Source organism: Lycium barbarum, chromosome 2, assembly GCF_019175385.1.
Source record: "Lycium barbarum isolate Lr01 chromosome 2, ASM1917538v2, whole genome shotgun sequence".
NCBI classification, from domain to species: Eukaryota; Viridiplantae; Streptophyta; class Magnoliopsida; order Solanales; family Solanaceae; genus Lycium; species Lycium barbarum.
This window is the reverse complement of record NC_083338.1, coordinates 150,316,979-150,332,419: the sequence shown is the minus strand read 5'-3', so window position 1 is coordinate 150,332,419 and position 15,441 is coordinate 150,316,979. Positions and strand designations below refer to the sequence as shown.

Below are 15,441 nucleotides of genomic sequence, written 5' to 3'. Positions count from 1 at the left end.
CTTTTTTTTTTCTCATAGTTGACAAGTTTTTTGTCCACATTGGCCAAGTGTTGGACAGCCTACCAGACACATGCGGAGCACATGAGAAGAACCCCCGACCCGTTTTCTTACAACTGACAGCGCATGCGAATCGGTGAGTTTTTTTAATTTTTTAAAATTTATTTTGCATGTGAGGTTCAAATAATGTACATGGACTACACATGTTCACCAGATTTATTTAACCAAAATGATTAACGGATAATTCACATAAAAAAATTTGTGTTGATCTTATCGATACACCCAATAAACTAAAGCTTCATGAGTTGTAATTTATTGATTACTAAGTTGTAAGTAGTATCAATGAATTTATTGATTAACATTATCCAACTTTAATTACTAGCAAATGAGTTTCTATTTATAAAAAAATAAAAATAAAAAGAACATATGCACAAAGTAGTAAATGGTGAGTCAAAATAACCTACTAAGATCATCTTGGCCATGTTGTATCCCTGGAACAAGCTTAGTAAATAATAATGAAAAATATTCAAGCTTGGCCCAGTATTTTATACAAGCAAGCATTGAATCACAGAATCAAAGCAAAATACACAGATAAGCTTAAATCGATGAATAAACTGCTAAAATAATAACAGTTGTAATAATAATAATAATAATAATAATAATAATAATGGTGAAAAAGTGGATCCATGTTCAGTTGCACATTGAACACGTAATACATTTCACTTTTTGTCTGGATATGTAAATAAAAAGAGAAAAAAATGCAAAGATATCCCAAAATGTGATTGACTATATAATTATTTGATTACTTGCAAATGACCGTTGAGTCCCATTTTGTGCATACTGGTCCGTGCTCTCAACTATTTAAGGACGTAACGTTCTAATTTTAGAAAATAATAAAACAATTATTAAGCTCATACAGAGACTTCTATGTTAAAGATGCAATTAGAATAATCCAAGAAAATATATGAAGGAAATAAAAATATTCAAAGGAATAATATAAGCACAAGCGGAAGACTTAACAATGACTATATAAAATAAATTTATCAAACTAGATAGAGAATGTAGGAGACTTTATTTAATTACTCAAAACTCTTGAATCTCACTACAATGAAAATATGTGACAGATCATCCTTATTTATAATACTAGAAAACCAACATACACTAGGACTAGAAAATTCATTCCAATATGAATTAGACAAATAAATTCTAACTAAGTATGAATTAAATAAATATCAAATACCAATTATAAACAACTTTAGATTAATAATCTTGGTTTAATTCCAACAGCAGAAAATCCACCCAATAGATTATGGTCTCTCTTCCCTACACCTAAGTTTGTGTAAAGCAGAGTCTTTTTCAGAAATTATCTTTTTTAGGTAAAGACAAGAAAGGAGCTTGTCCTTTTTCACTATTGGATTAGGCTAATTGATGGCAACAATTAGTGTACGATTAAAGTGGTTAAGAAAATGGATCTTGAACCAAATTCAACTAAAAAGATTGATTTATGAGGTGAGAATTGCAAAAACATATAACGAAACATCTTATTTCATCAACTGATGTGGGCTATGTAATACCTAATTCGAGGTGAATTTAAAATTTAAACTTTATAGAGTCAACTTTCAAATTTTTTAAATATTAAATTCATTATATCTTGAAAGTTATGAGCTCATGTCTACATTTATTGTAATTTTAGTGAATTTTTACACATAAATTTGTATTTTGTGTGAAAAATACTGAGTCCAGATCAGTGTTTTAAAAGGCGGGGGCGTAAGGCGGGGCGTTTTACATACGCATCGAGGCACGGGGCGTAAGCCCCATGGGTATTTAATTTTTAGTATTTCTTAAAATAATATAATTACAATAAATATTTTTAAATAGGTAAAATTACATAAAAAAAAATAAAAGAAAACTGTAAATAAATGAAATATATATATATATATATGTGTGTGTGTGTGTGTGTGTGTGTGTGTGTGAGCGCGCGCTTGATCCTCACAAAAAAATGATCAAAGCAATCCATTATACACCGCTTATAACTTGTAATTATATATAACATAACTTTACAAGTATAAACAATACAATGAAATAAAAGCTATTATGAAATGCAAAACAATTCTAACATTTTAACTTTCAAACACGGAAAAAAACACAGTTTCTTAAAACACTATTACTATCATACTATTTATTTTATCTCCCTATAAGCAAATAATCAATAAAATTTATCAATATTACAATTAAAACATAACTTCTTCATGAACAAAAAATAAAATTATATGATAATTCTGATACATAGGACTTATGACCAATGACAAGTGAAAATGTACAATTTCGCTATGTGTTTTTTTAAAAAAATTAAGTGATATTCACCCTCACGAAGTTCTCAAATAGTAAATATCCAATACTACGACTTGTTATATGAGTTACGCCCAATCTTCTATTTCTATAGATGAAAAACTATTGAGTATCATTATTTTGTTAAACAATTATGAGGGTGAATGATTTTAATTAAAGAATTTAAAATATAATTTGTGTAAGAACTGTTAGGCGAGCCTTGGGCGTTAGGCGTTAGGCGTGTTTAGGGCGTACGGTTGGGCGCTTAGGGCGTAAGCCTCATAGGAACTAAGCCCCGCACGTTAGCCCCAGGGCGTTTTGCCACTGCCCTGCCCCGAGACGAGCCTCGGGGCGAGTCTTGACACTGTCTTTTAAGTGATATTCACCCTCATGACGTTCGGTAACATTTCATGGCTAATTGGAGAAGAATTGCACAGTTTGCCCTTCTAATGGACCTGTCTTTAATTGTTTCCCTTCAAAACTGAACTTATGCTTAGCGGCGCATAAGTTTTTTAGGAGGCCGAGGCATAACTTGTGGGATATTATAATGCGAAAATATAAACTTATGTCCCACGAAAAAGTTATTTGCATCGAGGGGCAAAAATTAGAGACCAGCACAAAATACCGGGAAAAATGCAAATGACCCTTAATTGAAGGGTGGATAACCTTAAGGGGTGGAGGAGGGGAGGGGTGTCCAACATTAGGCAAACCCAAGATTCAGTCCTATAGGTATTATATAGGATAGTTAGACTTCTCTATTAACGACCATAACCATCCTCTCTAATAACATTTTACTAGAACGATCAAGTTTCTTTTGAAACCAAGTCTTCATGTTATGTTATATTGCATATTCTCTATAATAACATTTCGTTGTAATAATTATCCCGACAAACGGCATTGTTATAGAAAAATATGATCCAGGGAAGGACAATGCTAAAAAATAATGGATGTGTGGGGTTCTAAACTTCTAATCCTACCAAAGATTCTTCCTTTATTCTACCTTTTCCTCCTCCCATCCATTATTCACAAACACACCTCCATCACAAAAAACAAAAAGTAAAAAAAAAGTAAAAGATAATGAAAATCTCCAAGATTTGATTTCATCTTGATTGTTCCCTCAAGGTCTAATGGTATTTTCAGGTCCCATTTACCTTGACTAGTAAACTACTATGGAATTGACTAAAGACTCTCAAGGAATAGAAGCTTACTTTGAAAGCATAAGTTCATTATCACAATTTCACAACTTACTTGTAGGCTGAGAAACAGGAGGGGAGGTGACATTTAGGTACAACAATAGAAGACAAAGTTTCCTCACATAAAAATGCAACTTTTTACTTGTATAAAAATGGGTGGTGGGCCTTAGGCACATGGAGAAAAGTCCCAATCATTAGAATTACACAAAAGTAAGTGAACTCTTCTCATTCTTCTTCAGTCCTCTTCACTAGTGCTATGTAAAATCATCATAACCGGAAAAACATTATGTTCCCAAGGGAAGGAAGGCCCCACATTGTCTTTCCATAATTTTTTTGTTTACCTGCAAGTTGATTTCATCAAATCCAAGTTAGAAAAATTCATCATCAAGTAGGTTTACACAGTAACAATAACAAAAGGCTATAATGCATCATAGCCTAGCCTTTTTTATTAAAGGGGAGAGGGCCTCTTACGAACTAAAAGGCCTCTCTTCAACTCCATATGGGGTTTGAACTGTTATCCAATTCTTTCGACTACAAGTCATTAAAAGAATGAATTATCAGTAGAGGGAGAAAATAATAGAAATTGGTTCATTATTCTCCTGTTGTTAACTCTTGTAGAAAGTAATGCACGGCTTTCTGACAATAACTATCATGAAACTCTATAGTCGTTCTAATTGGTCAGTTAATTATCACGATCAAGGCATTATTCAACTTTAAGAAGACTTACTCCTTTTTTGAGAAATGAAACTCGAACTTTAAGCAAGTTATCCTTGAACAGATGTCATGCTAATTTTCTCCGTATCATTAAAATTTTGTCAAATGTCCGAAGGAACCGCCCTGGCTTTTCCTCGATCCTATGTGTTCCCTCTCTCCTTTTTTTTTTTTTTTTTTCCGGGTGTTCATATGGTAAGCCCCCTTTACCTTCAACCCCAATGCTGTGGGTCCGAGTTACCAAAGGAGCAAAAAGGTAACCTGGGGTGTGGGTGGGGGTGGGGGGCGGAGGGTTAAAAAAAAAAAAAAAATGCAAGATTACTGGTAGAACTATTGACTTAGATCTAAGATTGAGACATTAACTTAAATCCCCTTCATTTTCTTTTCTTTATATATTTGGACCCCACCGTTGCTCCCTACAAAGAGAAAAGTCACTAGCTTTCCATAAATGAAAGCAACGAGACGTTTGGCTTGTAGCTTGCTATTTATTCCATGCTTGACTTTACAAGCAACCACAATTAAAACTGTAGGGAACAAAACTAAGACATCTACATAATTTATACTCTTACTGTGGTCATTGGAATCACTACAACGTGCATTACAAGAATGCCTCAGAACAATAATGAAAAAGAACATTTTCTCTATTCTGAGCTAAAAAACAGAATAGAGAAAATGTCGCTGTTGCTGTTGTTACTGGTTTTTATACAACCTTCTATTGTTTCTCCAAGTAGACTCCAACATCCTCATGCTATTGATCAAGAAAGACTCCAAACATGCTCATGATATCTCTCAAGATGATTCTCGACAGGTTGGTCAAATTTGAGCAGGTCAAAATGGGTCACGATCCAATCCGCCAAAACGTTTGCCTGGGTCAGATGAGTTGGGACAAGTTTGGACTGATCCCGGAGGTCTATTTCCTCTAAAGCTCTATTATTCCCAACTTGTTTGGGACAAAGGCTTAGCTGTATAAATCAGCATCATTGATCATACTAGAATGAAACATTAAAGTTATCATCCACAACAAAACATCTTGATTAATACTTCATTTACACTAATAATACTCACAATCATAGATTTTCAAAAGAGTTCTTTCAGTTCCAACACAAATTTGCTCGACCTGTACGAACCGTTTAGACTTGCTCCAAGTAAATTAGCAACAAAAATAACCATCAGAAAGGAAATATGCAGTAACTCCTAAGGTAAGTGAAGATAATCCAGTACACCGCAGACACTGCAACAGGTCTTTTTTTCACTTTCCTTTTTTTCCTCCCCAAAAACGAGCTTGACCAGGTACAAACTCAGACACAAATGCCTTCGTCTTGGAGGTCAATGCTCTAAGTTTAATGCAAATGCTTTACACTTGCTAAATTTCAGAATCTTGAATGGAGTTAATGACGAAAATGATTTACTTGTTAAAATTCAACTAATTAGCCAATGGAGAATAAGTTACATTTCATCATATCAATAAGCCTTAAATTTGGCCTGGAAAGTGTACTCTTACGATTTCCTCGGCCTTCCTCTTTTACCCGTCGATACTTTCGCTTCAGGTTTGGCGCTTTTATTTGCTGATGGAGGCCGACCCCTCCCACGGCCAGTGCCCTTTTTAGCTGCTGTAGCTTTGCCAGCAGCCTTTCCTCGACCGCTGCCCGAAGACTTAGCTCGCCCATTAGATTTTTCCTCATAGTCATCACTCTCATCATCATCATCACTATTTTCATCCTCATCTTCAGACTCCGATGCATCTTTTGACTTTTTCCTTTTATTCGACTTTGCAGGCGCCTTAGCGGGCCCCTTTTTGGTAGCCTTTTGAGAAACTGGAGATTCACTCACAGGTTCTGCCCCCACTGCAGCAAAGCCAATTTGCAACTAAAGTAAAAAACTGATTGTAAAAGTAAAATGCGGCTTCATGCCAACTATCTCTAAGTTCAACAAGAGAAATCTAGCCATTCCCTTGGCATGTCTGTCAATTCAACAAATCAGCAAAACAACATCCTAAACCTGCTGAAAATTGAGCACAAGTAGGAATTCCAGTCTAGTCAAGCCATATTCATGTCACAATTATAATTCTAATATGTGAGATTCGTCTTTTAGGAGTAATTAAGGTAATTAAGGATATGTTCAACACTAGAGAATTTGCAAATCTCACACTTACCCTAAATAGAAATTACAAGTCTGACCAGAATAGAAAAGAAAAATCCTACTAAACAACTAAGTGGTATCCATCTATGTTTAGTAGTTGTTTCAATCACAGAAAAGAACTATCATATTTGTTGTTTCAGGTATAGCACATTACTTTCAATCATCATTTTAAATAAAACTCAAGCATATTGTTCCACCTTCGAACTATCATATTTGTTGCACCTACGAGCGATACATCTCGAGGTCCATGTAAGGCATGGCAAAAGCATCTCAAGTGATCTTTTCTATGTTTATCCTCTATATGTGCTTACTTGCCCCCTCTATCCAATGTTATCAAATTTCTATGGCATTCATCTCGTGGACATGTTGGGCCTTACAGACCTTATATTCGTTCCAATATAACATAAATAGTCACACAACCGTACTACACAACGTGATTTTAGCTTATTAGATGCCATCCTATCACATAGCACTCCCATCACACTCCTCCATTTTAGTTATCCTACTTTTTATTCTATTTGTTCTATTGCATCCATCATTATATATTCCTAGAAAACTGAATGTACATATTTGATGTCTGTATTAGGCACCATAAAAACCCATCTAATTTCACTTCACTTTCACCTAATCTATTTTTATTCTACGCGTTAAATCTCCATATATCAAGCTATTCTCCTTGAAAATTGAACAGATATATTGTCTGGATGTAGATATGACAGCTCCATCTAATCTCACTTCACCTCCCTTCTTTTTAGGGGCGTTAGGGTTAAACTTGTGTGCATATATTTTATCTTCAGCTTTTCTTAAAAGCCTAATTATGTAGAGTTCTTGGTTAACTCCTGGGTAGCTAGTCAGTTGAAACAATATCATTTCCAAATAGCAAAGGAGATGGATAAATTGACCATCATTAACAGACGACTCCTTTCATCCCCCAAGGAATAAGCAATTCCATGGTCACTTGAGTCAATTGCCCTTTAAGCAAATTCAGAGGAAAACTAAAATATATTTTCCCAAAGAAATCCTACAATTAGTTAAAACTTATGGAGATACATGAAGCTTAGAGCTATACCTTCCTCAGAAGCCTTGCCATCATATACATCAAGCTGTCAGGTAAAATGGGAGAAATTAGATAACTAACATGAGCAAATACATAAAAATAACGGAAAATCAAATCAGGTGTCCGCATCAGCCCCCTCAATAACAAAAAAAAAAAAGATGAAAAATGAACACTCTTCAGTCCTGTCATAGGAAGGAGGTCCAAAGTATCAAAATAAATATTACACTCAAAACCAACAACTTACACATATGGACTGCAAAAATCGTATTCTAATTCTCCTAAAAATGTATCATTATTGGGCTGGCATAACTCCTAGAGGGGAAAACATAAATTATAACCGTAACATTACCTGCTCAAGTCGATCCTCAACATTTTCCCTATCAATCACAACCATAGAGTGGGCAAATCCGCAAGCAACACTATACAAAAGAGAAGACGCTAGGACTCAGCCTCTGATTTGAAGTTCCATCTTCCAAAATTTATTTTTTAAACAGAAATACACTAACCTGATAACATGCATGCCATCTAAAATGTCTACCTTCTTAGGAACTGCAGAAGATCTATAGGGAAATAGATAAAATAAATAAGGCACATGTAAATAACCAAGAAAAAAGATACTCCCTCCGGATCAAAAAAAGAGTCCACTTAGCCATTTGCACACCCCTTAAGAAACTACTCACTCCAAGAAAAAAAAAATGTAAATTGACTAAACTACCCCTAATTAAATAAGCATTGGGATTTGATCATATAACACTTAATAGGGGCAAACATGGAAAGATAAGATTAATTGTTTCTTGATTTAATAAGTGGATACTTTTTTTGACCCGAGAAAAAAAGGCTAAGTGGACACTTTTTTTTAATCCGGAGGGAGTATAAGATATGAATCAAACCTACTTTTGTCCATTTGGTCCATAACCCAGCTCCCCACACTGTGCAAGGCCCCAGCTTATGCAAGAGGAATCAGCACCAACGAAGTGGTGCATACTGCCAGAATCCATACATCGCAGGTTCCATCCACTAGAAATACAAGTATCATACAAATATCAGTCCAGTAGAAATACAGAATATCATACAAATTTCAGTCCAGAAGACTTGCTGACAAAAGAAAAATATCCTTTTTAAAATAATCCAAGGCAATGATTGTGTAGGCAATTATAACTTGCACACAAGACTACAAAACTCTCTGCTAGGACATCACAGTGGAATCACCCATTACCCCCAACCACGAGACAAAAAAGAAAAGGAAATTCAGGCTCCATCTTCATTGATGTATTGCAGATGGCTGTAACCAGAAAACTTGGATAAAAAATAATTCACCAAAATATACGGAAGTTATCACACATGCAACTCATGCTGTTGTCTATACTGATACTATATGAACGAAATAAAATGGTTGAAACGCAAATGCTGTAAAGAACAGAACCTCAAATCCAGAAGAGGTTTAGGATACATCGAATCATCTCCGGTGCTCTTTATTTTGCCCCACATGTAAACCTGTCCTCCTCCTGCACAAGAAAACATCATTAGAATTTTTTAAGTCATAGATGTTTATTTTATCAGGCAAGTCACAGATGTTTATTGTTAATCATGAGCCCACTACATTGCAATTACTAGAAAGTGGCCTGATCATATCTTGTGTAGACTGATATTACTTGCAGAGCAAAATCTCAGACATACTTTATTGCCGCAACAAGAATTGTGCCTCAATCCCAAACAAGCTAAGGGCCTTGGGGCCGGCTATATGAATTATTTTATCCATTTGAGCTCAACTCATGTCATGTATCGTACCAAATAAAAATTAAGTGACAAATAAGCAATAGGTTCAAAACCAAAGTACTAACAAGACAAATCCACTCGCCACTAGTTAGATGTCACCCATATGGATCTTTTCTTCCATTGTGCCCTATCTTTAAGCTAAGTATGCATAGATTGCAAGAAATTGTAGGTTTTTCGTGACAACATAGCCGACCCCAAGTTGCTTGGGACTGAGTAGTTGTAATTGTTGTTCCACCCAATCAGAGTGGGTCAGGTATTTTGGGATCATGGTTCTTTCTATTCCTCTTTTCTTTTAAGACCTTTCACCAATGATTACTCAAACTTTAGAACCGCTAACTCCACATATATAAGCTTCGCAAAATATATCCAACATCGAATTTGGATTAAGGAGGATTGCAATAAATTACTAACATGAAAATACTCAAACTAGGATAAATCTTTTGAATGGAAGGATGGATACAGAGGATACATAACATCACTAATTTGGGATTAAGGCATTGATTGGTTGAGTATTCAGAATTTAGACATTAACTGAACTTATTAAGCATTAACATGGATTTGATTTGCCTATAATACAAATTTTACTTATTTTCCCAGGTAATCCATACTTTTACATACTTTTTACATGTAAGTTGACAGCTAGCTAGATGTTCACACTTCTCTCAAAGCAATAACTAAACGAGGAAGCACTATATGTAATCATAGTCGGCTTCAGAATATACATTTAATGAAGGCAATTCACTCAAGTGAATACACATCTGCAGCTTATGTGAGCCGTTTGGACAGCTTGTGGAAATACTTTTTTTTGTTTAAAAAAAAAAAAAAAAATTGTGTACAAAGAGTGTAGCTAGTAGAGATACCAAATATGATGTCATCTCATGTGAGTATACAGTCAGTAACTTCTAAGTGCACCGGATAAGATTTAAAAAATAGTGTCAAAACAAAATGGAGACATAGTAAAGAGAACAAGACAAATCATACCGGCAGTACATGCTGAGTTGACAGAACCTGCTGAAATTACTGCATCTGGAGGCAAGACATTCTGTCGCGTAAAAACGTCAACTCGTCGAGGAGCAAACTCGTCCTTCTGTTCTCTATGACCCAGCCTGCATTCGACAAAATTAAACCACATGTTTATGTTTATACTTATAAGACCCAAAAAGAGGAGGGAGAAGACACGGTGCCAAATGGATGTCCAATTACATAGACCTTAATGTGCAAATATGAAAGAGAATGTACAAACCTCCCATATCCGCCAAATCCCCACCTAGTATTTGTTTGTCAAAACAGAGAAAAGAACAAATCAGCTTCTGTACATATGCACAAGTCTAAGCAAAAAAAGCTAAGGTGGAACCGTACGTGTAAACATATCCGTTCTTATCCACTGCAACTGAAATCCAGCAAAAAAAAAATAAGGTAAAGGCAGTTAACAAATCTGGATGAAGACAATACACAAATTTGTTAAATTTAAGTTGAGATGAACCTGTGTGATTTGTTCCACAAGCTACTTTGACTATAGTCTCTCCAGCAAAAGCAGCTATAGGTTTAGGTCGGGGTTGAGCTTCATAAGCTAGCCTTACAGAGCTATCTTTGGTATTATACTGCATGTTACAGGGCATCCTTAAATCAATCAAATAAAGCAACAACTCCCAATTCAAACATAGAGATGGTGAATGCCTTTATTACAATAATTTCCAAATTTAACCATCAAGAGTCTTGTCATGAAAGGGGAAAAGATTGGCTATGGTCTTCCCGATTACAGATTTGGTGCATTTACACTTAGGATTCCACACTTAACTTTGGAGAAATATTATATCTGAGATCATCAGAGAAAACAAAATCCCAATATGAAGTATGAAAGCCCTCCACACTACGAAGGTGAACAATACTGATTTTTTTAGAAATAAGAAAGTGCTGATTATTTTGTGGAAAATGTGATATTCACATCACTTACCACCTACATGTTACAGATCTTTGAGAAGCATGTCAGTAAAAAATTAAAATAGAGATTGACAGACAAGGAAACAAGAAAAGGAAAAGGCGGAGACATGACTGTTTTTTAAGTGGTTTGATATGGTAATAAGCACTTGACATCAGCATAACTGCTTATCATAGTCATGTACTGGTACACAAAAAGACAAATAAATAAACACAAAATAATTGAAGTAGTTCAAGTAACTATCCTCCTACAATGCTGCACACATCACAAGATAGTATAATAATCTCCTTAACTTCATGTGCATAAAGCAGGAAGAGCAAGGCTAATGGGAAATATAAAAGTCAGCATTTACAAAGTAGACCTCATGTGGTAAAAAAAATCCACTTCCTCTGTTAACATAAAGAACTAGCTCATTAAGTTGCAATCGACAAAAAGGCCTTGAACAAATACAAGATAGATTGGAGAAAATAACAGCCATGGTTGTCCTATTGCCTGTTAATTGTGATTTCAATTTATGTAAAGGTATCGCCAAAGCTGCATCATTATCAATTAAATTGAACAGATGATCTTAACAACAACAACAACAAAAAGAACATGTGGTACCTGAACTTCGAATATATAAAAAAACATGTGGTAGTCTTTGTCCATATGACAGAAGATAAAGTAAAAATAACTGAGAGAACTTCATTAAGTGTACCTCATTGTCAGTACCATGACCAAGCTGACCATACTGAGGCAGACCAGCAGTTCTAGAAGCCATGAAATAACATGAAAATCAGAGTGCAAGAAAAGTAGGAGTTGAAAAACCACAGCCAAAATCTTTTATTTGTACACAGCATTATCAGGGTAGTAGAAAGTAAAAACTTCACAAACCATACAATATAGAAGCTCCTTCAACTGAGGTTAGCCACACAGTAAAGTCAGCCCCACAAGCAGTAGTTTTGACTTCAGTGACGGCACACCGGACTGGAGATGGTTCAATTTCTGCAACAATACAAAAAAGTGATTATCTTAATTTATTTTATAAAAGAAAGAAAAAACGACCCAAGACAGAATAAATCAATTCAAATTGCTAGGAATAAAGACAATAGGTTGCTTAAGGCAAATTCTTGGTTCTTTCCTACACTAGCTTAAACAATCATTAATTTTCTTGTTAACATATGCTGTGTTACACGGACTCATTCACAAGTCTGTACTGCTTTGTGGTTTTTTTTTTTTTTTGGGGGGGGGGGGGGGGGGGGGGGGGTGGGTAAGAAGGTTTTTGCAAACTTCCAATGTATTTGACGAATCAGCAAGAAGTATCCATACCCTTGTTACTCTTACGGCATGAGTTATAAAAATGAATGAAGGATCCATGTGACCTAGGTCATATCTGAAGAGAAATGCATGATCAAAGAGAGCGATGAAATAATGTTTGTGCAGCTGAGGCAGCACTTCCCAGAGACTTCTAAATTATAAATATCCATCTTCACAAGATATCGAACACTAACAAAAGGTCCTATCCTTTGGTGCAAGTGAGACAGAAACAGAGAAGGTAAGGAGCAAATGAGGGTGACAAAGAGGCTCACCATTCTTTGCAGAACCTGTACCAAGCTGCCCATGTTTATTCCAACCAAAAGCAAACGACTGTCCGTCATCCGTAACTACCACTGTGTGGCTCCTTCCAGCTGCAGCTCTAATAATTTTATGCCTGGAATAAAAAAGTTTTAAGTGATGGCAGAAATAATTACTTGATAGACATAACGGTTTCAGGAGACATGGACTAACCATACAGGGAAATATAAGAAGGATATTGGAAGCATTCCTATTTCTAGAGACACATAAACACTCAATTTTGAGTTACAAAACCAAACACTACTGTCCATCGGTATATTCACCATTGGAACATTCTTTTCTTTCAATCCACTTTTCATGTACCCTTGAAACATGCATTGCCCAAGGCTTTGGTCAAGTGAGAAGAGCACAACGTGTAATTTATGGGTTGGGCGCATATCACTAGTCGTGTTGTAGACAAAAGGCCAGTGAAGGAGGAGGGGGGGGGGGGGGGGGGGTAGCTCACAAAGTTTCATACCATGCACCACTGGCCCCAGAAGTTCTTGGTTATCAAAAAAATCTCACTATGTGTACCTAAATACATCAAATTAGACATAAGGGTCCCTTTGGACGAGGTCATTCGGAAGAGAGCATTTCAAACTCATAAATTTGTAATTTGTTGCAATATTTCAAAATGACTTTCTCGCTTTTGTTATTTCTCATTTTCATATGCTTGTCCTTATCTGACTTTTTTGTCTTATTTTCTCTTAAGCCGAGGGTCTTTCGGAAGCAGCCTCCCTACCTTCCAAGGTGGGGGTAAGGTCTGCGTACACTTTACCCTCCCCAGACCCCACTGGATATGTTGTTGTTGTTGACATCTTTTAAAAGTGCAAAGGATTTAATCCTATGAACTTGAACTACACTCTATCCAAACACCTAATTTTCTGTTACCATATCAAATTAAAGAGATGTAAGCAAAAGAAAACTGGAGTTTTAGCCCTTACATATCAATAAAATCATTACCTTATAAAAGAAAAGGAAGCAAAAAAATAGGTTCAATAATATATTTCTTTCTCCCTCATTAGAACTTCAAATTTGAGATCTTCTCTGTATTTGCTTAAATTATTATATCTACCTATATCTTGTAAGACCCAACTCATCTTGTTTCAAAGTTTCCAAGTCGCAGTCAAGAGGCATAACCATTCATTTAATTACACATAATAAAGTTGTAGCTTGATGGCATCTTATAAATATCAAATTTGATTTCCTCATGGCTACAGAGGCAGATTTTTTTAATAAGGGCTACAGAGGCAGCTAATCTTTTGCAAAAGTTCATAATAGACCACAATCAATGACAAAAGAAAATAAAACCGTAGGTTCTTTTTTTTAAGTAAATAAGATGGAAAGGTAGGATCCTGTCTCAATGTTTTCGAGAAAAAGAGAGAATCAAAGAACTGGATGCAGGGAATAAAAGGGTGAATTTAGGATTTTAAGATGTGTGTGCGGTATAGCTATGGACCCTAGTACTCATTTGTAGTATGGGTTTGACCTTAATACATATTTTAAAACTTTTTTCTACTATATCTGCCAGTGACAGAAGATACAAACCAAGAACAACTTACTTGGAGAGTTCTGAAACAACAGTCGGTCTATCACGTGTAATTTTATCTCCATGACCAAGCTGCCCTTTCTGCAAAGCCACAACCACTTCACATTCAAGTAGCACAAAAAGACGCAAAAAAAAAAAAAAAAAAAAAAAAAAACACGACACACTTGCCTCATTCCTTCCCCATGTATAGCAACGGCCTTCAGTATCTAATGCTACACAATGACAAGAAGCTGCATTTCCACCAAAAGTGAAAGAAAACAATCAACAAGGGACTTCACAGAACACACTTCAATCACAAAATAGCACAACAACAAAAACAATACTAACTTTGTATTAATACAAACTAATTAGGGTCGACTATATGAATCCTCAACATACATTCCACAACACTTTAACCTTGTTTCATCTCTAAACAAACTTCAATTATCTTATTTATATGTGTTAGCTATTGCTCCTTTTTTTCAGACTGCTTTATCATGGCCTTTCCGCTTTCGTTATTTTCATATTGCACCTTTTTTGCCATGTTTTCTCTTTCGAAAACAGCCTCCCTGCGTACACTTTAACCTCCCTTGAAAGGATATTTTAATACATTACACACATAACTAAGATTCAAAAGTCCCATTTTATTTCTTAAAATGAGTGTGATCAGTCAAAGTAAGACACTTAAATTATGACGAACGCAGTAACAAGAAAAGAGTGAGTATATATATATATATATACCGCAACCAGCAGCAACAAAACAAATGTCAACACCAAGAAGAGGACGAAGTCTGGTGGGAGAAACCAAATTTTCAAGAGCATGTTTGCGGCGACCAACTGCATCCCAACTTGTACATCCACAAAACAACAACTCTCCTCCCTTCACCGTCTCTTCCTTCTTCTTCTCTTCCTCCATCTCAACGGTCGAAAATTTCAAAAACTTAAATACAACAGATCGAACCTAAATACAACAAAACAGGTAGAGATCGGTTGATGAAACAATGGATAAATGGAGATTTGAAAGGAATCGGCGCTAAAGGGTTTAGGCAAAAAAAAAAACAGGTGATAGTGTGTTTAGAAGGACAACATATCTGAAACGAAACCCTACTAAGTATTAAAAGGAGATTTGTTTTGTTTTGTTTTGTGTATTCCGAGAATGTGAGGGTAAATAAAAATTGTG

The 15,441-nt window shown here is 35.5% G+C and overlaps 1 protein-coding gene and 1 non-coding gene across 2 annotated transcripts; both read right to left on the bottom strand.

Moving 5' to 3' along the window:
• Window positions 1-4,255: 4,255 nt before the first annotated feature.
• Window positions 4,256-4,355, bottom strand: LOC132629508 (U6 spliceosomal RNA). Its single transcript, XR_009578281.1, has one exon. It is a non-coding gene; the product is annotated as a U6 spliceosomal RNA (small nuclear RNA).
• A 902-nt stretch (window positions 4,356-5,257) lies between these two features.
• LOC132628097 (uncharacterized) lies at window positions 5,258-15,441 on the bottom strand. Its single transcript, XM_060343810.1, has 15 exons — window positions 15,003-15,441; window positions 14,296-14,512; window positions 12,709-12,830; window positions 12,019-12,124; window positions 11,838-11,889; window positions 10,685-10,802; window positions 10,561-10,591; window positions 10,445-10,468; window positions 10,183-10,307; window positions 8,849-8,930; window positions 8,320-8,442; window positions 7,932-7,985; window positions 7,775-7,844; window positions 7,438-7,471; window positions 5,258-6,073 (listed from the first exon to the last, which is right to left on the bottom strand). Exons 1-15 carry the CDS (start codon window positions 15,175-15,177, stop codon window positions 5,727-5,729), a joined length of 1,680 nt encoding a protein of 559 aa, XP_060199793.1. The 5' UTR covers window positions 15,178-15,441; the 3' UTR covers window positions 5,258-5,726.